This window comes from Cryptomeria japonica, chromosome 9 (genome assembly GCF_030272615.1).
Source record: "Cryptomeria japonica chromosome 9, Sugi_1.0, whole genome shotgun sequence".
Taxonomy (NCBI): Eukaryota; Viridiplantae; Streptophyta; class Pinopsida; order Cupressales; family Cupressaceae; genus Cryptomeria; species Cryptomeria japonica.
Window position 1 is genome coordinate 215185071 of NC_081413.1, and position 22933 is coordinate 215208003.

Sequence of the window (22933 nt, forward strand, 5' to 3'; positions counted from 1 at the left end):
TGTAGCCTAGATCCTATTGCATTAATATGACCTACAAAGTCTATAATGCTTTCATGATTTGAAACATCACTAAAAAGGGCATGTTGAGTTTTTTTGGGCTTTGCAAGTCAAATACCTAGATAGCGATAAACAAGATTATTGATATGCCACAAAAATGATATAATATACAATAAACACAATGAACTCATTTACGATGCAAAGTTATGACTTGAAAATGCTCTCTAATTGAATATGAATTTCGATTGATTCTCATTGTTTCTCGATGATACTACCTTATTACTATTGACTAAGGCATATTATCTACAAACACATGTTGCTAGTCTCTTAGTTCAAGATTTTTGGCTAGTAGGATGAAATGATAACAACCAAATCCTAGAAGTTAGGATTAGGAGTAGTAAATTTGGAATTTTAATAAGGTGGACTAGGCCATGTCATGTGACCTAGTTATAGACTAGGCCATGTTGTGTAGCCTAGTTCATGAAATGGACCATGCCATCTAACCTAGTCCCAAGTGGGAAAAGACTCTAGATGGGGATTGGCCTAGACTAGGGAGTGATTAGCTAGTGGGTTATGGAGTAGAAATTAATTAGTATGTTAAATAGACAAAACTAGATATTATGATTGTACATTTATCAAAATGGGTGGGGTAAAAGTGGAGGTAGTTTAGAGCATTTAGAAAACTTTTTTAATATTATACAATAAAAAAATTGTATGCAACTCTAAACAATTATACATATAATTAGACATGTGATATTTTGAAATAGTTTTGAATCAATCTTCATCTACTCGTATTTTATGATGTAAATAGTATAAAAAAATTATACACAACTCTAAACAATTATACATATAAATTATATGATATTCAGAAATAGTTTTGAATCAATGTTCATCTATCCATATTTTATGATATAAAAATAAAAATTAACATTCACAAACCTTTATTTTCTAATATTACACATTATAAAAAATTAATTACATGCAACTAAAAACATTTTGAAAAAAAAAAAAAAACTCAGTGTCAAATCCAGAAGCTCATATTAATTTGAATCAGTCTTCTTCACAGAGATTTTATGAGTAAAGGGTTAAAAAACTCATGCATCGGAAGCATGGATTTTCTCTCTACTTATACATCTATCTTAAAAACTAGTTGTGATTTCAACTGAAACATATGTTTTGCGAGGCCAACTTCGCCAAAAGAAGATTTTTGAGTGTTGAAGATGGCATCGGAAAAAGACGATCTTGTATGGGTTCTCGACAAAAGAGTTGCAATCTTATCAGTTTTTGCATTTGCGTTTCTTGTACGCGTCTTGATATCGCTACATCCCTACTCTGGTAAACCTCTGTTCTCTGTTGCTTAATATTTTTTACGGCCGATCTATGGGTTTAAAAGTTTAATAAAAAATTGTTATTTATTAATTTTGTTTTAATAGGCGAAGGGAAACCACCAATGTATGGAGACTATGAAGCTCAGAGACATTGGATGGAGATCACTGTCCATACTCCTGTAAAGGAATGGTATAGAAATACCACTAATAATGATCTCAAGTACTGGGGTCTTGATTATCCTCCACTCACCGCTTACCAGAGCTATGTTCATGGATTGGCTTTACAAGCCTTAGAACCTCAATCTGTTGCCCTTCACACATCCAGAGGCTATGAAACACCTAGCAGGTATCTGCAATTTCACTTTTAACTTATACCCACATCATGAAAGGCAAGATTAGATTTTTAAAGATGTCGTGGAGACTACTTAAATTGGCAATGTTATATTGGATTGTTGCTATTTTCCATGATTTTGGCAGTTTTTATTTTCATTGCACTTTAACACATTCTCGAATCATAAAAGACATTATTAGGTATATAAAAATGTCTGGAAGACTATTTATACAGGCAATATTATATTAGGTTATTGCAAATTTTACTTGATTTGGGTAATTTTCCTTTCTAGATTCTTTAACTTTTTTTCTGTGTTTTGGTTGCTCTGATTGTGTAAGGTTTGGAAAATACGTATTGTTAAACATATGATGAACCTAATGGTGTTATAACAAGGTAGTTAAGTTTTTGGAGATGGCTTAAAAAGAAGCCTTTTTATCTTTGGTTTTAAGAGAACAGGGTTTTATCCTGATAGCACATAGTGAACAAACATAATCAATTTTCCACGGGATTTGAACCTGAGATTCCAACAGCAGTACTATTAGTTACCCAGGAGAATTCCAAGCCTAACTGGGCAGTGCCTCTGATAAAGCAGTCATTCTGTTATGAGCTCAACTGAAAACTTGGTCTAACTCCCGTGAAGCTTAGAACAGAAACCCTAGTTCTGTATAAAGAAAGTCTGACGTGGCAACAATTTTGATCTTTTGCATGCGCATAATATATCTTTTTCTTTTCTTATTGAGGACCGGAAAAGCCAGAATTTATCAATGAATGATCTAACTGCTTGGAAATGGAACAATAACATAGCTTTGGCTATACTGAAATATCAGTTTCAATACCGAAATATTAGTTTCAAACGTTACATAGAAGAGAGCATTTTCTTGAGAAGATATGGAATCGGCAAAGCTCCAAGTGCAGGATTGTTAGTACACTTGTGCCAAAGATACAGTATTCATAAACCCATGCACAAACCTTTTCTACCCAAACATTCCTTACTTTTAAATCCAACAGACTACTCATAGCTGATTTTACCCTTAAGCTCTATTGCCTTTTGTATCTGGGCAATTGTTTTCCGTACAAACCTGATGAAAAATATGGGTTTCTATTGAACAAACAGTCCTGATCCCTACCAACTTTCAAATTTGATCTCAATGAACCCATAAAATCGGTGTTATTGACCCATAAACTTTCTACTATATACACAAAGTAACATTAACTATTACTGAAGGTATTGGCCTTGAGTATCATACCACACTATGATGGTTAATTGATTATTTTTTAATATTAAGTTGCTATGAGTTGAAGCCTTTTATGTTTTGCCAGTTTTTCTGCCTGTATGTTAGTCAGAGGTTCCAAAATTGCTTTTTCTTGATTTATTACACATGCACAGTATTGTTCCAGCTGGAACAGTATAGATGAATTATGAGAGTGTGCTTTCAGTTTAGTCATAATTGAGTATATGATATCATGGTAGGATAGCTGCATGAATTTATTTGTGATAGATACCTGAAAAGCTTTTGTTGTTCTAGCATTCCTACGAAATGAACAAATGTCTATAGTTTCTGTAAGAGTGATTCAAAATTCTAACATTTCTTATAGTATGAAGTACAAAATTAGTACTAATAGTTTGAGGAGTAAATTCCAGGAAGAACCCTTTGGCCTGAGTTGTAAGAGAGATCTTTTTGATGTCTCATTTTCCAGTTCTCATTCCAAGCTTCTCTGGTTATGTTTCCCTCCCCTACTAGCTTATCAATATTTTATAGGTTCATATGCTGTCTTTTGATAGTTAAATGAATGGTCATATTTGGTAGCTGGGGTATTAACCACACCCAAAACGATAATAAATGATAGAATCATGTAGCTGGGCTATTAAGTATTAACCACACTCACAATGATTTCTATACATGTCATGAATCAATATTCTTATTATCTTTAGATGCTTTTGGGTTCAATCATATTTGTACATTTGATGAGTTCCTCACTGAGTTCCATGTCATTATAATAGAAGCTGGGTTAAGCAGCTGCTGTCTTGAGATGCTGGTAACCCTTAGTTAGTTAGGATGGATAGGTTACATGTGATGTTAGGGGTTTACCCTACTTAAGTACTATAGTGTCCCAGGTATAGGCACATAAGAGCAGAAAAATCCTGGTCACAGACGCTTCTAGTTAACATGCCAATCAGTCTTTGTTAAAAAATTCTATCAACAGTTGCATGTTGAAGAACCAATCAACAGATGAACTTTTTTTGAAACATTTGATGACTGCCAAAAGAGATCTTTATGTACAACAAATATATTCTTCAAAAATGACAATGGAATTTCTCATGACCTTTTACTGTTTTTTTATATTATATATTTTAGTATGCTTGTTGCATATGATGGTTCCTTCATAGTCCATTGTTTTATTATTTTAAAGCCTTGTAAAATGTCCTGAAATTTTGTTTGTTTGCTCAAAGATTGACTTTCTTCTGACAGACAACTTCTTCAATAAAACTGATCTCTTAACATATAATTCCCTATGTGTATGTGTTCTGTATAATGCAAGAAAAAGACAGAACAAGAAATGAGATGACTGGTTGATTAATGTTGCTTCATGACCTTTGCAGTAAACTTCTAATGCGTTGGACGGTGTTATCATCAGATGTGCTCATATTTTTCCCTGCTGTTCTTTTTTTTATTTTTGCCTATTATCAAGGAATGAAAGATGAAGAACTTGCATGGGCACTTGCAATGGTTCTTCTTCAGCCATGTCTAATGTTGATTGACCATGGCCACTTTCAGGTGATTGATTTGCCACTGGTTTCTTTTGCTGCTGCTCATTTCAATCTTATAATCTGCTGTATTCTATTGTGAAGTTCTTACATTTGTCCATTGAATAGTTTCCATAATTCAACGATTGCAAGGAAAACTGATAATTGTTTCAGCAGCAAATAGTTAAAATATTGGTTAAGAAGGAAATGCTGTTCGTTAAGAAAAAAGTGCTAAAAATGATTTTTAGTGAAGAAAATGACTAGAAATGAAGATGATGGAAAGGGTTAGACTAAAACCATAGCAGAAGTATAAAGGGACTGCTTGTAAATGTTGTTATGCTTGTTTTGCCCCAGCCAATGCTGATTAATATTGGCCAAGGCTTTAACTGCATTTTGAGTCCTGACTGTTGGTCAACAAAGGGACATCTGAACAAAAAATTTCCTGCACCGTTGTGTTTTATACTACGATTTATTTTTTTTGCTTTTGGGAGATATCAGTAGACATCATGACATGCATGCGTGTTGTGCAAGAATCGTCATCTAACGTGCAACACTTAACAGTATAATTGCATCAGCCTTGGTTTTACTGTTGGAGCAATAGCTGCAGTTATTTCAAGGAGAGAGCTGCTTGCTTCTGTTCTTTTCTGTCTGGCGCTTAATCATAAACAGGTATACCTTGGATGCAATTTTTTCCTGCAGCTACTGCTTCTGGTCTTTGTTTCACATTTATTTGTATCAATAGAAAAATAAAGTGCAATACTGCAACAGAGCAAGATTGGTCAATAGGGAACATGTATGGTTTCTCAAATTCAGATTTGCAGATGAGTGCATATTATGCTCCAGCTTTTTTTGCTCATCTTCTGGGGAAGTGTATACGTCGTCAAAAGCCCATTTATGAGGTCATAAAGCTTGGCCTTGCAGTTCTTATAACATTTACAGTTGTTTGGTGGCCTTTTATTTACTCCAAGGAAGCCATACTAGAGGTATATCTATTGAAGGCTTTTCATAATGAAGTATAGTTTAGATTCTGATTCTTCATAACTCTTTCTGACAGTTAATCATTGTATTGATTCAGGTTCTTGCACGCTTAGCACCATTTGAACGGGGCATATATGAGGACTATGTTTCTTCTTTCTGGTGTGCCACTTCTTTGTTCATAAAGTGGAAGCAGAGATTTTCAATGCTAACACTGTCACGCTTTGCTTTGGGTGCCACTTTGACTGCAACTCTACCATCTATGGTTCAGCAAATATGTGCTCCAAGTAATAGGGGATTCTTATATGCATTGCTCAATAGCTCGTTTGCCTTCTATTTGTTTTCATATCAAGGTATTCCGTCAACAACTCTTCTTTAAGTAAACACCACAATGATTTGATCCTGGTTATCACCTGTGCTAATATTTTTCTCTCAACAGTCCATGAAAAGTCAGTATTGCTTCCTCTACTGCCAGCAAGCCTCCTGGTTTTGGAAGAACCTCGTCTTTTCAAGTGGCTGATATTTTATGCGATGCTTTCAATGTATCCCCTTCTTCGTCGTGATGAATTGACAACATGTTATATAGCTCTGTTGTGTTTGTTCATCCTTCTATTTTATGCACCTGTGGAAAGAAAGATGGAAGTCAGCAGGAATGATAAGATACAACAGAGGGCTCCAAAGTTTTTGAGGTTACTAATGCAGCTTTCCTTTTTGATCATAGTCATCCTGCATCTATCATATATGCTTTTGCAACCTCCGAAAAGATACCCCTTCATCTTTGAGGCTCTCATTACATCATTTGCATTTTCTCAATTCGCTGTGCTTGCAATATATACAAACATAAAACAATGGAGGTTACCTAGGGACATGGCATATAGTTCAATTGGCAAAGAAAAGATTTACTAACTGAGAAAGTTAGTGAACTAATTTTCATTTATTCTATTTATGTAATACTGTTTTGTCTCTCATCAACTGATATTCATGAGGAACTTTTGCTTGTTTTTAACGAAATAAAAGCAATCCTCAATTCTTTCTGACACATCCAATTTTGGACGGCTTCATATACCTAAACTCTGGTTTGACTTTATATATATGTGTCATGTTAAATAGGGTGGGTTTTTGTCTACATTCAGTATATACGTAGGTTCGAAATTGAATGCTTAAGCTTTCCTCTTTGAGGTGAAGATAATTTGTTAAGAAAAATTACTGTTTTCATTACCATAAATCTTTGGTTATCAAACATCTCAAAGAAGACAAGTACAATCCTTTCATTCTACGGTCCTGGGATGTCAATTCTCAACTAGAGTCTGCTTGAGTTAATTTTGCTTCCACAATGCATAATATGAAACAGCTTATATTTATTTTGAAATCACTTATCTGCTCAAGTTGAAGTTGTGCTGTGGCTAGAAGCAAGAAGTATCATGTCCATGTTCTTGCAAATTAAATTCATGCATATCCTTAGAAACATGAATATTTAATCTAGCAATTGTCAAGACAGCTTCGTAAAGATGGAAGGGTGTTCTATGGAAGAAGGGGTTCAACTTCACAAATTATCATCAAGTTCACAAATAGGTGACCAGATTTATCTTAATTGTACGTGTTACTTGTAAGCAGCTTAAGGCGACCAAATTGATCATAATGGGTACACATTTATCTAATTGGAAATAAGCTTAAAACATTGGGTTCATTACAATCGTTTCTCCACACCAATCTGGACTTGTAATACTTTGTCCATAATAAATAGCCATAGTGGTTAATTTATGAAGGCATGACAGCCGCTCACCTCTTAATCATCCTCCTAATCATCAAAGTTGAAGCTTCAGCGGTTTCAGAAATCTCAGACCAATGTTGCAAAGACATCATGTACATCCAAATTAAGATTTAGTTAAAAATGTTCACCGATTGAAGTTGACATTTTTGTGAAACTGTAGATTAATTATTAGGCATCTAAGCTAGTCATTGCAGTTCCAGACACATGATAAATGTACCATTGTGCTTTTGATCCAATGTGAATTGGGTAGGGTAGACCTTTTTGCCAGGTACTTATAGGGGAGGGATTTGGGCTCTCACCACTAAAAGGCAGGAGAAGGATTTTAATAGTGGTGTAACCCTTCTCGTGTCCTTGGGTTAGTAGGACTGCGTCCATCTTGGATATGGGAACACATGAGGAGAGTGCCAATCTGTACTAGCAGCTCAATTTTACCCTAGCAACTGGGATTCAATCCAAAATGATCATTAAATAGCTGGTTAAGCCCCAAACTTCACTGGGTCAAAAGAAAACCAATCCTTCAAATGAGTTGATTTTTGTTTTTTTCAAAAGTCGCGCACACATAAACATTTCTATGGAATTTAAGTTTCTCATCTGACACTTTTGAACCAAAAATGTCATAGTTGCAACACATATCAATGAGATGTCAACTAAAGCAGAAATGGTACACGCACATTTTGTGCGGGACTTCATCTTTTGGATTTTTTTTAATTGTAATATTGGTCCTATATATAGGGGCCCCCAGCTTTGCAACAATTAAAATACCAGCCAATGCAGCAACAGCAATTATATAGACGAAAGTGTATGGTATTATCATCCTATACTATCTAAGAGAACGACAAACCATGCTAAATTAGCATCTAAATGCCATACACTTTTCGTAACTACCACGCAGCACCATGACAGAGAGCATAAATCCCAAAACATATTAGGGGAGAAGCTACACAATCAACTACACGCGAAGAAACCATTACCGTCCACCCATGACAATGTAAAGATTGCATATGACCATGAGGACTACTTCCATTAGGAAGCATTGTTTTCTACTTTTCAAATGCATAGCTAGGCTGCGGTCCTATTTGAGGGGGCTTTCTTAAATACTTCTGTGGGTGCTATGAATTTTCAGGAGCTTTCATAAGCAAGTGGTCTCAAAATTTCAGAATTCTGGGGATCTCATGATTATTATTCAGCAACGAGGAATGGTAAATCTATGGTTAAATCTACAACTATTAGCTAAAACTAAGAAAATATTAGAAAGAGTTTAAAAAATTATAGATGAATGACATATGGCAGCAAAATTTTATGAAGCTGGTGGGGAAACTGTTACTGCCACCATAAAGACATCCCTTAAAATCTAAAACTAAAAAAATGGGGCTCTTGTTTTCTTGCATAAGATTTGAAGACATCCTATAGCATAATTATCTTCTTCTTAAGGGACTCCCTACTTCACAAAAATAGCTCTTGTAGCAGCTCCATGGGACCCTATTGGTGTATGTTTTATCATTTGCCGAATATTAGAATAAAATATTCAAGGATACCCTATCCTCTCTTGAACAAAATCATTACGTGTGCCAAGATTGCGAGAAAGATCACACGACGACTCCAAGGTTTATATGTGCGAACGAGCGACTTTGTGTTGGATAGCTTCCTTGGTTATGCATGCTGAAAAACAAGGGGGGCTTACGCTTGACTTGTTCAATTCACAATGGAGATTTATCGTTTGGGTTTTGGATCATAGACTGCAAGAAAACTGTAAAGGAGATAAGGTTTAGAAATTCTAATCTATTTCTAAGAATTCAAGAGACGATATTGACTAGGTGACTTCAATAACAACACTTTGTTTTGCCATGCTTAGGACAACTACACAAAGTGAGTGCGATCTTCAAGGGATGTGCTTATGATTTTCATACTCATTAATAATACCAACAGTTGAATAGTATTACTCAAAGTACAAGTTAAATCCTCCACAAAATAAGCTCAGATTAACTTTACACAATGAACAAAAATCATTTGTTTGTCAAAAGTATGAGCGAAAATTCACCATAAATCAAAACTTGTCAAATCTTGCATTCTTCTAACATACATGAAATGAAATCTAAGCTATGATGAGGGATAAGAACCATGCCAACTCCAAAATAAGAGAGGTAATCACCATCAATTTGAACAATGCATTACTTATTACTTTGGCAGTTGTAAGCAACAATTACTTATCTAAACATGTTTTGCAACATGCTCCCATGATTTACAAATGAGGGGTGAGTTCAATTTGTAGGCTCCCCAATTACAATTCAATGGCCATGATTGATTTTAAATCAACAGTTAAGATTACAAAATAAAACCCTAATTAGGGTTTGGTACAACTAACTACCTCTCGACCTGTTGGTTCCCCCCCAAAAAGAGTTTTACACTGCAATGAGGCAGAGACCAAGTTGATTCTTATAACTATATGTGGAGAAGCCAACCTCGTCTTGTTAAAATCCCCAAGAGCTTGGACCAACTGGCAAGGGTTTGCAAACCCTTTTGCACTTTGGGCTTTGCAAAACCCGGGAGGGTGATCCCTTAATGCATTTGTGCCCTCTGCACCATTCTGGCAAATGACATTAAAACAAAGTAGATAATCTCATTTAAAAGGGCTCAACAAAGAGGGAGAATGCTACATAATGGCTAGTTCTCAGTGATCCTCAACCATCTTTGGAGCATGAGATGTCTTCAGTAAACAACAATCTGCGTAAAAATGAAAAGATATTATGATATTCAACAAATTAACAAGAAGTTGTCGGTGAGTTTTGAGCACAAAATTGGCATAAAAGATAGTTACAAACTGTGATTAGTGCCTTATCCATTGGGCACTTGAATTTACAAGACATAAAATGAAAATATAACAAAATTTTATCTAATAGCATGAGATCTAAGAAAATATTGCCTTACAATATTTCTCATATGCATATCCCAACCCAAACTGCTTATCTGGACCCCTGCATAAGCCCTACCACTCTGCAATTCCACTCAAGCATTTAATTGACCCCTTAGATCAAAGCATGAACAAAAAATACATACACCACAACAGTGCAATGAATGAGAAAACCCTTGATTCTACTCACTCAAAACATGATAGAATTACACACTGGAGAAATGGGTTTGAAACATGTTTTTATTTACTTAATCGGCTATCTCCGTTACAAAACATTTTACATATAACTCCTTCATGAACTTGCAAGAAAATAGACACAAGAATCTTATCTATTGCTCTGTTAATGACGTTTACAAATTGCTCATTCCACCTAGACTCACTATACATGACCAAGGATTTGGAACCAAATTTCTTGACCTCTATCTCATGGCCTTGAATTCCTTTTTATAGAAACAAGGGAGCAAACATGCTTTAGGCCAAAGGAGACACTTGTCACAAGCCCATAAGACTGCTTGTGATTCTGTTACAAAATATTCTTTACGATTTACCAAAAACTGTCCACACTAGCATTGATGATTAGGTAGAACCAAAATTCCTAACTACATTTTGGTAGAAACAAAACTTTTTGAGCCGTGCCACTATCACCCTTGATATCTCCAAATGGGCTGTGAGATGGGTCGTTTTGTCCTATAAAGCATTTCCCTTCCTAGAAGGGAAATTAGATCCCGACAAGAAGTAAAGTCGCCCCTAAACTAGAGGAGGAGCTTCAACCTTCATGCCCAAGATCAGAGAAAATGGAAAGAGGAGCTCATAGAGGAACACAATAAGAAGGGAGGGTGTTGTAGCTTCCATGCCGTTGTAAAGATGACTGGCTGCTGCCTCCACCCCAACCTTGTTCCACTCCTGTCCCTTTGTGAGATCCTTCCTAAAATCCCTTACCAACCAATGGCAGAGGAGAAGCAGAGGACGTGTCTTGCAGGGTTTTTTTAGATGAGAAATGAATTTCAAGCCTCCAATGACTATCCTCCTCATTTTCAAGGCTCCACTGACTATAAGCATACTCACTCAAAAAGGATTCCCATCTGGTATCATAGAGCTCATTGTAACTCCTTGTACGATAGTGCTAAAATATCATCCTTTTCATTTTGAAACCTTTTTAGAAGATAATGAGGTTTATGTTATTTCTACCAACTGAAAACACCACCTCGCTGTATTTATAGTAAAAAATACTTCGCTTGGTGGTGCTCATGCATGCAAAAAATCATTATTTCAATGCTTTTTACTCATCCTGTCAGCTACAGACTTAGGAAATCATGCCTATCAAACCCAGGATATCGTCATCTTCAAGCTATCAATCCGCTGCTTTCTGACAAGGCTCACCTTACGTGAACGATTTGTTCTGATTTTGTGGTTCCTTGATTGCAAAATTTCAGCTTTAGATTTCCTTTTAGGACACTGAATCACTATCTTTTGAATTATTCTCGGAGATAGTTCCTTGATTTACCTTACTGAGAATCCTTGACAATATGCATCCTCTGATCCCGTTGGCAAGCCCTTGATCACTCTATTGTCAATTCAAAAATCATCCTTATCCCTTTATGCCTCTAAAATCTTAACTTATTGTTGTCATGACATTAAGATTCGCTGAGATGACTCCCTAGGAACTGCTAGCTCTGCTTACCAATTCATCTCGACCCGTCAAACAACCTTTTGAACAGGTATTCTGAAAATCAGTCGGCGTCCATGTGTCTCGACTTGTCTTTCTTTATCCCATGTCGACAAGCTTAGTTCTTTCTGCCTTTATTTTCCCGTGCGAGTGATAAGCAACCAACTTTAATCACTTATTTTTGAAATACGTTCTGAATTTACACTGTAGATCTTATCTAGCCTGACACATCATACAATCACCATCGGTCAATCTGATATTGACCTTCCAATGTGGCAAGTGGGTCCGTCAAAAGGTTGACTAAGGATCGCCAAATCACCTTCCAACTCAACTTTGTCATTGGCCCCACTGTCGGTCTTTCTCGGTCTGCTTGGGACACGTGGCATCATCTCGCGATCCTTAACTTCCTTGCATCTTCCTTCGCGGGCCTGTGAGGGCCATCAGATTTGTTCGCTTTTTACGTGTAGGCCACAATGATCGCTTAACATTGGTAGCTAACCTTCGAGCATCTTTTTGCTTGGGTTAAAACATCATCGTCCACTCGATGAACGTGCAAATTTATGGAACTTTTAGTAGCCCGATAATTAATCATAGAGATATCGGCTGAAATATTAAGGCTAGACTTAGGAAAAAATTAAGAGGGCGACACAAGGGATAACGCCTAGGAAAGGAAACATGGTCCCTTCAATGATGAAAATGACCCTCGCTTTTAAGTGACAAAGGTAAAGAAGAAACATAACGAGTTTTGGGTTTTTAATAAATGACCTGCTTGGATATACATAAATCTCAAACCCTAAACCCTGAGGGCAAGAATCAGAGAGCATCAGTAATTTAAAATGGCTAAAACTTTGACAGGGAGACTAAAATTTTTGCATAGTCATTTTCAGGACTATTAGTGGCTTTGGTTGGGGATGATCATCACTCAGGGATGATACGAGGATCCAGAATCTCAGGTAGAGCAAACTAGAAGGAAAATTGCCTGGACAAGGCAACTCAGACAGAAAAGGAAACCTACTCTAATATGCACAAAGACTAATCTACTGCTCATGCAGAAGAAATACTTCAAAAGAAGTAAAATTCCGAGAACTGTCCATGAACAAGCAATTCAAGGATTTCATTTGTCATTCCTTGGAGAAAGTAGAAAATAAAATTTTCTCCCCATTTGTTTTGAATCAGATGTGGGTTTAACCAGATGGCATCAAACTTACCATGCTTTCCTTTGTCCTCCAATCTAGCCTTCCACATCAAGACCAAAGCCTTTGCTTGAAAACTCCTTACAGTTGCTTCTTATACAAGTTCATGACTTGCATTTGAGATTTAGTATTTTTGAATTAGCTTCTCTTCTAGTTCCATTCCATTTCATCAATGCATCAACCCTCAATTGCATCTTAGTTTCCATACTATCAACACAAGTTTGGACAAACTTGTACATCTCCATTAGGCGGTAGAGTCAACCTCCTTTTCTCTGCACCCTACATTGTAGTTTGGAAAGTCAGACTATTACTGATGGCCCAAGCCCACCAAAAATGAAACACCAGTATTTACCCTTATCAAAAGTCCGATTCTCATCTATATATGTGATCAATAACTTGAAAATATTACTGTATACATATTGACCACATATATAAACATTTGTAAACTGTAAGCTAACCCCGTGTCTGACATCATTCATGTCTCCTTTGATCAAATACTCACTCAACTGACATGAAACTAAAATTTTTGCCTTGGTTTCTTGCACCCTACTACCAACAATGACAAATAGAATTCCTTGATTAGTTTGAAGAATTCTTCCCTCATCATACAAACTATGCTCACAATAGTCTGAAATATTTTCATCATTACCATCACAACTAGTGATAGGGGAAAATTCACCTTCATTAATCAACTTCAAGTCAAAAATCACATCTTGGTTGGCACTTAAGATGTATGGATTCTCAATTGTCTCTTCATACAAAGGATTAGAAACCAGATGAAAACCCTCCTTAAAAATACTATGGCAAAGCACTAGCTGATCCATATTTGCATCTTCATCAAATAGTGCATTAAAAGTTTCATTGAAACCACTGCCCATCTCAAGTTCACATTCAATCTCATTAGGTAAAAATGAATCACAATCTGAGTTAGAACAACTCTTAGCATTATAGTCCTTACAACATTAATACTCAATGTTATGATCCTCATAGACTTCAACAAGATCATCATGACTATTTTGACCCCTGTGAGCTTTATCTTCTCCAATCACACTCGCTAAAACAGTCTGATCCATTGCATGAAGAACTATTTGTAATGGGACAACTGCTGTATCATTACTTGTAATATTTGTTTCAAGCATACATACCAAAACTAACTCTTCACACCCATTACTCTAAATAAGTTCATGTGGCATAAACACAGGCTTAGGCATACCTTCTTCATTGGAACATACCACGGAGTTCTCTAGCTCAATATCATCATCAACAAAAAATGGGATGACATCATTCAGGCTTTCATCATCATACATAACTGATTCCTGGGAGAATGAACTCATGTCAGCAAAATTCTGGACACCAGTATTAGATGTATAACTTTCCAATTCTCCTTTATATAGGCTACTAGATTCAAGTGAACCACAAGACTGCAGATGGACCTTTTGTATGGCATCCTTGTTGAAACAACTAATCATTTTGTCACATGGTATTGCAACTGAACTTTTTCTGTGAAATAATTCCCCTACTTAACCAAATTTTGGCTAGTTAGTTTTATTTTGTGACACTTTCATGTGGATCCTTTAACACCTAGCCAAGATTTTGACCATTTCTATGCTCATACACACTTTGTCTGTGGATTTGCCTTCAATTCTAGATCTGGCTTGTGCTGAGTAGAACAAACTCTGCCCTTGGACAAGGATTTTATTCATCTTCTCCTTACTTTCCCTTTTTATTCTTCTTCTTTCTTCCCATTTCTTCTCCACCACTTAGTCAAAATTTGATTCTTTTGGTTGTGGAAAATTCCACACTTAGCCATTTTTCATGCATCAATCTTTTATTTTCCAACCCGTTCATTTGTTTGAACCTTGATTTTTTTGTGCTTATTTTATCAAATTTGTTTTTCCCTTTAGCCATTTTCTCTCTTCGACATGATGTCTTCATGTCCTACCCTTGAGCCATAGGCAAATTTTTATGTCTTGCTTAGGCATCTTCACATATTCTATTTATGCCTAGGTTGAATTTGGAATGCCTATGTGATTTTATTTTTTCTTGTACTTGATCAAATTTCCAAGATGTTTGGACAATCTTCCTTGGGAAATTTTAATATTCCTTCAGGCAAATTTTCATGTTTTCAATGCATATTATTTGTATCAATTTAAATTAATCTATAAATGAAAATTCATGTACAATTACAAATTTTAAGTGACTGATAAATAAAATGCTATGAATTCAAATCAACACACTTGTGTCTGCGGATGACTGCCAAACAACATGTCAATCAACTCATCTGTCAATACCACATCCTCAGTCATGCGAGTCTGACATCTACTCCCACAAATCATGCACAAATGGGATGTGGATCCATATTCAGTGGCCTTGTCATGAGTGGCACACACATGCTGAATGGGGTTGCTAGCACCACCCTGCATCAACTAATGGCTCATATGGTACAAGAGGGTGTGCTAACTGTGTCCCATGTTGGATGATCACATTGAAGTTAATGTTGTGGCCGCCTGAAGAGTCTGTAGCTCCATCGACTCTTTCAGGTCTACTGGGACATTCAAATGCACCTTGGGTTTGGGTGCTAGGGGACGATGAATCTCCTGGGCTACTTGCCTACGGGCTCCAGGTCTATCTTGCGCAGAGTCACCACATTTACCATGGAACTCTCTCATATCAAAATAATTAGGCAGCACACTGAGGACAAACTCACATTATACTTTGCTCAAAAAATACAATAGCACCTCAAAATTATTAGTTGGTGGTTCGTCAAAGACCATCCACCAACTCTGCCAAAAAAAATTCTTCATCTGCACATTGGTACACCAATGTATGAAACCTCTTTGCATTTTAAGAGGTAACAACTAACCAGTTCTAGGATCAACAAAAATGACACATATTTGTTGTTTACTAATGTTTTTGTTTTTCACCCCCTCATATGATAACCCACTAGCATAATATTGACGACACTTATCCCTATAGTTTTCCCATTTTGTAATTTGAGTGGAAATTGCAATGGTACCACTAGATAATGTTTCTAGGCTAGTGGCAAGGGATTTATAATGATCAAGCTTAGATATTTTCAATTTATTAATCAGTCTATTTATTTTAGTTGTGTTTTGCCCTAACTGATTAAGCAATTGCTCTTGTGTATCAAGTGTATGGTCAAAAGGAGGAGCTAGAGGTGTATTCTGTGGGTTTTGTTCGGGGTTTTGAGGAGGTGCATCTTGTTGTTGTTGTTGTGGACTTTTAGAATATGGTTTGTGTAACAAAAAATAAAAAAACCTAATCAAAATAAATGAATTTAAATTCAAAACGTAAAAAAATTGAATAAATACGAAAGAAAAACAAAATTCAAGCAAAACCAACCTTGATCCATGGCGTTTGGGTGAGAAAAGAGGGAGCTCATATGCAGTTTAACAAGAAAAAACTCAAATTATCAACTTGCGACCGCCTGAAAAATAGGACACAGTCGACCAAAAATAATAATTTATTGACAAGTACTAAGTCCTAAAGCAGCGCTTACGCGGCCATTTTTCTAAAGGAACTCTGTATGCGCTTTTGTCCCTTTAGGGTCGAGGAAAACGAACCTTAATGCGTACGGGGTGATTTAGATTTTAACTACCGCGATCACGATGCCTATTTTTCCAATTTTTTTTAGGCCTATGTCCACTTTTCTGCACACCATCTTTGTGCACTTACCCCTAACTCTCTTTAATGTTTGACAATTTTTTGTTTTGTAGGCATTGTCAAGGGATCAAATGTCCTAGATCGATGATGCCATACTCTCAACGATTGATTTTGGCCTACAGAGCTATGCGGTATCATATTTTGTACACCTTATTTTATGTATTCTTTTGATGGAATTTATGCAAGTCATTTAATTTTAGATTTGTTAAATAATGTTTAATATTATTTGTACTAATATCTCTTGTGTTAATTTTGTTTTTTTTACCCTCCATGTCTAGGCCTGGTCCTCAGCGAAAGAAATTCTCGAGGAGGCCTAAGCATGGGAAGAAGGTAATTGATCACATTTTTAATTGTACAATTGTTTGAAAAGGTTGAAATCATCTTAGTTGGAATTTATAGATTGATTAGTGTTTTTTGTCTATTTTATATACAATGGCCATTCAACTTTGTAGATATGTTGAATACACCTGATACGCCCGAGGATCAAGAGAGGGCGAAGGTATGTATCTCTACTTTATTTTCTTTCTTTGATGATTGTATGCACATGTACATGTGAACTTGTGATGAATTATAATCTTCTCATTTTTCATACAAGAAATATCCATAGCTGCTTCATCAATGGTGAGCCCTCCATGTATTAGAGAAAATATCTCAGGCTCCGGTACAATTTTGTTCTCTATATCGTAGATTTTTAGTGTTTTTGATGTATATATGTTAATACATTGTATTAATTGTATTTAATCAACAATAGCCCCCTTTGCAGTTCGACCATAACTTGGAGCCTTTGAAGAAGGTATTCAAGAGAACTCCTAAGGTTGACAAGGAGAAGACAAAGAAGATAGTAGATCCTAAATCAATAGATGAGGTAATCTACATTTCTATTGCAACGAAATTATAGTTAAATGCATAGTTATGTTGATAATTGTGAACTATTTTCTACAAAAAGATTCTAATTTAGCTTTTGAATTGTGGTTTGCAACCATCTATAGACCCGTTTACTTCATCGAAAAGGCTCGATTTTGATGATCCACCACAAATTGTATAGGATCATATAGTGGTAGTTGTGGTTATTGAATGACCAATACATGGGTGTGTGCATCAAAATGGTGCCAAAAATGTGGACACACCCAAAAAAAGTTGAAAAAACAGATAGCACGTACGTGGTTTTTGAATTTTGAATAACTCCATACATTCTTTGGTTCGTTTATGCCAAGCCTAAAGGGAAGGGATCGTGTACGTGGTCCTTAAAAACTAAGACCACGTACGCGATCCCTTAGAAATTAGGACCTCGTATACGGTCTTAGTGTTTTAAGACCGTGTACGTGTTGCCTGTCAATATATTTTGTTTTATGCCGACTAGGTCTCATTTTCAACCCGCGGTCGAAAGTAGTTTGGAGGGGCATTTTCTTGCGAAACCATGCATGAGCTCCCGATTTCCACTTCCTAGCGCCATGGAAAGAGGTAGGCTGTTAATTTTTTTTGTTTATTTTGCATATTTGATAAATTTTATTTACATTTTGAATTTAAAATAAATGATTTTGATTAGTTTTTTGTTTTGTTACAAATATATCAGGTTCTCAAATTCCAGAACCACAACAAGATGAAAAACCATAGAAAAACCCACAATAAAACTCGCAAAATACACCTCCAGCTCCTCCTTTAGAGTGTACACCGGCTACACAGGAGCAATTGCTTAATCAGTTAGGGCAAAACACTGCTTTAAAAATAAGTAGATTGATTAATAAATTGAAAACATCTAACCTTGAGAATCATTTATCCTTTGCCACTAGCCTAGAAACATTAGCTAGTGGTGCCACTGCAATTTCCACTTAGATTAGAAAATGAGGAAACTATAGGGATAGGTGTGGGTAAGTGCAAGAAGTTGTGTCCACTTTTTGGCAAAAAAGTGGAAGTTTTTTCCCCTTTTTTTTTTGATTTCGTCTTGTTTGACCTAAATATTTGAGGCACTTAAAGAATGAATCTTGAAAAAATTCAGTAATAGAAAATGTAGTGCTCGAAGTCTACTTTCCAAACATGTAATTTATTTTAATACCCAGATCTTAAAAATGAAGTTTGAATAGGCATTACTAAAACCTATAGTTTAAAAGTCACTTTTCAAGACCATACCATGCCCGTGTACGACAAGCATAATTTGACCTAAATGAAATTATTTTTATAAATCCTTTTGGGAAAAGATCTATAACTCACTCACCTTTGATGAGAATTTTTTTTGTAATTTTTTTCTGCATATTTTTTTTTGTTAATTTTTTATTGGGCATAATCATTGTTTTGAAAAATTCTTGTGTACGACAAGCATAATTTGACCTAAACTTAACATTTTTTTTTTTTTTTTTAAATGTATAGAATTGTCTCTAGTTTGATGCCATATAATTTTTTTTTCAAAAAACTTAGAAACAAAAAAGTTATTAAAAAACTAAAAAACCATGTTATTTCGAATTTATAGACCTCTTTCATTAGTAATTATTTTAAAAATAAAAATATTGATCAATTTTTTTTAAAAATTACATATTTAGAATCTAGACAGTCTCTACTATAATGGGTTTTCATTGTTTAAAAAAATTCTGAAAATTTCGTGTTCAAATATATTTTTGAAGTCATTATTTTATTTGAAGATTGATTTGGCCTTCAAGTTACAGGTCAAACCAGGTCCAAGCCTAAGGGCTGGCTCTCCAAGCCATTTCCCAAGCCAAAACCGAAGCTACAACCGAAAAAAAGTTGAAATTTTTAGAAACGGGATCCCGTTTTGTTTTTTTAAAATAATTAAAAAAATGTTTAGCAAACGGGATCCCGTTTCCCTTTTTTTTATTTTATTTTTTCAATTTTTTATTTTTATTTTTTTAATTTTTATTTTTTTAAAACAAACTATATATACATGAAATATAAAATTTAAGTTTAAGTCACATTTCCCTTTGTCTTTTTCCTTTCTTATACTTTAAGTTATATTTTATGTATATATTAGCAGGATGTTTGAGAATGGTTTCAAATCTCTAGGAGTTATAATACATATTCTAGAGTTTAGAAGATCTTATAAATTGTGACGTAATAGGACCTATAATGTCATAATAAGTCGCATTGGTACGTAATAGGTCCTAATGTGTCATAATAGGTCATATTGCGTCATAATAGGTCCTATTGTGACATAATACGACCTATTACGTCATAATAGGTCCTATTATGTCATAAGACCCCTCAAAAGGATTTATTATGACATTATACCTCTTAATAGGAACTATTATGACTTAAGACCCCTTAGTAGGACCTATTATGTCATAATATGTCCTATAATGTTATAAGACCCCTTAAGAGGACATGTCATGTCATAATAGGTCCTATTATGCCATAAGACCCCTTAAGAGGATGTATTATTACATTATACTCCTTAATAGGACCTATTGAAGGATATTATGTCATAATAGGACTGATTATGACATAATAGGACCTATGATGACATAATAGGTCATATTATGTCACCATAGGTCATATTATGTCACCATAGGTCATATTATGTCATAAAATCCCTTAAGAAGAACTATTATGACTTTATACCCCTTAGTAAGACTTGTTAAGGGGTATTATGTCACAATAATACCCCTTAAGAGGACCCATTATGACATTATACCTCTTACTAGGACCTATTATGACATAAGACCCCTTAGTAGGACCTATTATGACATAATAAGATCGATTATCATATAATAAGACCTGTTATGTCATAATTGGTCCTATTATGTTATAAGACCCCTTAAGAAGACCTATTATAACATTATGCCCCTCAGTAGGACCTGTTAAAGGGTATTATGTCATAAAAGGACCAATTATGACATAATATGATCTATGATGATGTAATAGGTCCTATTATGTCATCGTAGGTCCTATTATGTCATAAAACCCCTTAAGAGGACCTATTATGACTTTATACCCCTTACTAGGACATGTTAAGGGGTATTATGTCATAATAGGACCTATTGCGATATAATAGGACCTATAATGTCATAATACGACCTATTATGTCATAATAGGTCCCATTGTGTCATAATAGGTCCTATTATGACATAATACGACCTATTATGTCATAAGACCCCTTAAGAGGACCTATTATGACATAAGACCCTTTAGTAGGATCTATTATGACATATGTAGAGAAAGATAAGTTGGTTGGAAGAGAGAGATGGCATGTTTAGATAGAGTTGAGGGGTATTATGTCATAATAGGATCTATTGTGACATAATAGGACCTATAATGTCATAATATGACCTATTGTGACATAATAGGACCTATTGTGATATAATACGACCTTATAAGACCCCTTAAGAAGACCTATTATGGCATTATACCTCTTACTAGGACCTATTATGACATAATATGATAGATTATCACATAATAGGACCTATTATGTCATAATAGGTTCTATTATGTCATAAGACCCCTTAAGAGGACCTATTATGACATTATACCACTTACTAGGACCTATTATGACATAAGACGGACCTTAGTAGGACCTATTATGACATAATAGGGTTGATTATCACATAATAGGACCTATTATGTCATAATAGGTCCTATAATGTTATAAGACCCCTTACGAGGATCTGTCATGTCATAATAGGTCCTATTATGTCATAAGACCCCTTAAGGGGACCTATTATGACATTATACCCCTTACTGAGACCTGTTAAAGGGTATTATGTCATAATAGGACTAATAATGACATAATAGGATCTATGATGATGTAATAGGTCCTATTATGTCATCATAGGTCCTATTATGACATCATAGGTCATATTATGTCATAAAACCCCTTAAGAGGACCTATTATGACTTTATACCCCTTACTAGGACTTGTTAATGGGTATTATGTCATAATAGGACCTATTGTGACATAATAGGACCCATTATGTCATAATAGGTCCCATTGTGACATAATAGGTCCTATTATGACATAATATGACCTATTATGTCATAATACGACCTATTATGTCACAGACCCCTTAAGAGGACCTATTATGACATTATATCTTTTACTAGGACCTATTATGACATAAGACCCCTTAGTAGGACCTATTATGACATATGTAGAGAAAGATAAGTTGGTTGAGAGAGAGAGAGATGATACTTTTAGAGAGAGTTAAGGGGTATTATGTCATAATAGGACCTATTGTGACATAATATGACCTATAATGTCATAATACGACATGTTATGTCATAATAGGTCACATTGTGACATAATAGGACCTATAATGTCATAATACGACTTATTATGTCATAATAAGTCACATTGTGAGATAAAAGGACCTATTGTGACATAATAGGTCCTATTGTGACATAATACGACCTATTATGTCATAATAGTGTCCTATTATGACATAAGACCCCTTAACAGGACCTATTATGACATAAGACCCCTTAGTAGGATTTATTATGACATAATAAGATCGATTATCACATATTAGGACCTATTATGTCATAATAGGTCCTATAATGTCATAATACCCCTTAAGAGGACCTATTATAACATTATACCCCTTTGTAGGACCCGTTAAAGGGTATTATGTCATAATAGGACTAATAATGACATAATAAGATCTATGATGATGTAATAGGTCCTATTAGGTCATCATAGGTCCTATTATGACATCATAGGTCATACTATATCATAAAACCCCTTAAGAAGACCTATTATGACTTTATACCCCTTACTAGGACTTCTTAAGGGGTATTATGTCATAATAGGACCTATAATGTCATAATGCAACCTATTATGTCATAATAGGTCCCATTGTGACATAATAGGTCCTATTATGACATAAGACCCCTTAAGAGGATCTATTAAGACATTGTACCTCTTATTAGGACCTATTATAACATAAGACCCCTTAGTAGGACCTATTATGACATATGTAGAGAAAGATAAGTTGGCTGGGAGAGAGAGAGAGATGGTACGTTAAGAGAGAGGTAGAGATGCATATATAGAGAAATATATAGGTAGGTAGGGGGTAACGGGAGGTGTATAGAGATAGCGAAGATAAAGAGTAAAGAGTTAAGGACGTGAGAGAGAGGTAGAGACATAGTTTTAGATTTTGGGAGAGAGGGGACAAAGTGAGATAGAAAGGAAAAAAAAGACAAAGAGAAATGTGACTTATATATAAATTTTATATTTCATGTATATATAGCTTGTACTTTTTAAATATTTAAAAAATTAAAAAAAAAATTTAATTTATTTTTTATTTTTTTAAAGGAAACGGGATCCCGTTTTGTTTTTGAAACGGGATCCTATTTTATCCCGTTTCTTAGATCTAGGCTCGGGATCCCGAAG

General features: G+C 35.1%; 1 protein-coding gene across 1 annotated transcript; it reads left to right on the forward strand.

The window, feature by feature from the left end:
• Nucleotides 1-1042: 1042 nt before the first annotated feature.
• LOC131044531 (probable dolichyl pyrophosphate Man9GlcNAc2 alpha-1,3-glucosyltransferase) lies at nucleotides 1043-6416 on the forward strand. The gene is made up of 7 exons (XM_057977878.2): nucleotides 1043-1332; nucleotides 1431-1671; nucleotides 4259-4433; nucleotides 4964-5071; nucleotides 5224-5385; nucleotides 5478-5730; nucleotides 5817-6416. Exons 1-7 carry the CDS (start codon nucleotides 1218-1220, stop codon nucleotides 6281-6283), a joined length of 1521 nt encoding a protein of 506 aa, XP_057833861.2. The 5' UTR covers nucleotides 1043-1217; the 3' UTR covers nucleotides 6284-6416.
• Nucleotides 6417-22933: the final 16517 nt, after the last annotated feature.

Coding starts and splice junctions, on each gene's coding strand:
- LOC131044531 (XM_057977878.2), top strand. CDS start 1,218: ATGGCATCGGAAAAAGACGATCTTGTATGGGTTCTCGACAAAAGAGTT. Junction 1,333..1,430: donor ATCGCTACATCCCTACTCTG/GTAAACCTCTGT, acceptor TTGTTTTAATAG/GCGAAGGGAAACCACCAATG. Junction 1,672..4,258: donor GGCTATGAAACACCTAGCAG/GTATCTGCAATT, acceptor TGACCTTTGCAG/TAAACTTCTAATGCGTTGGA.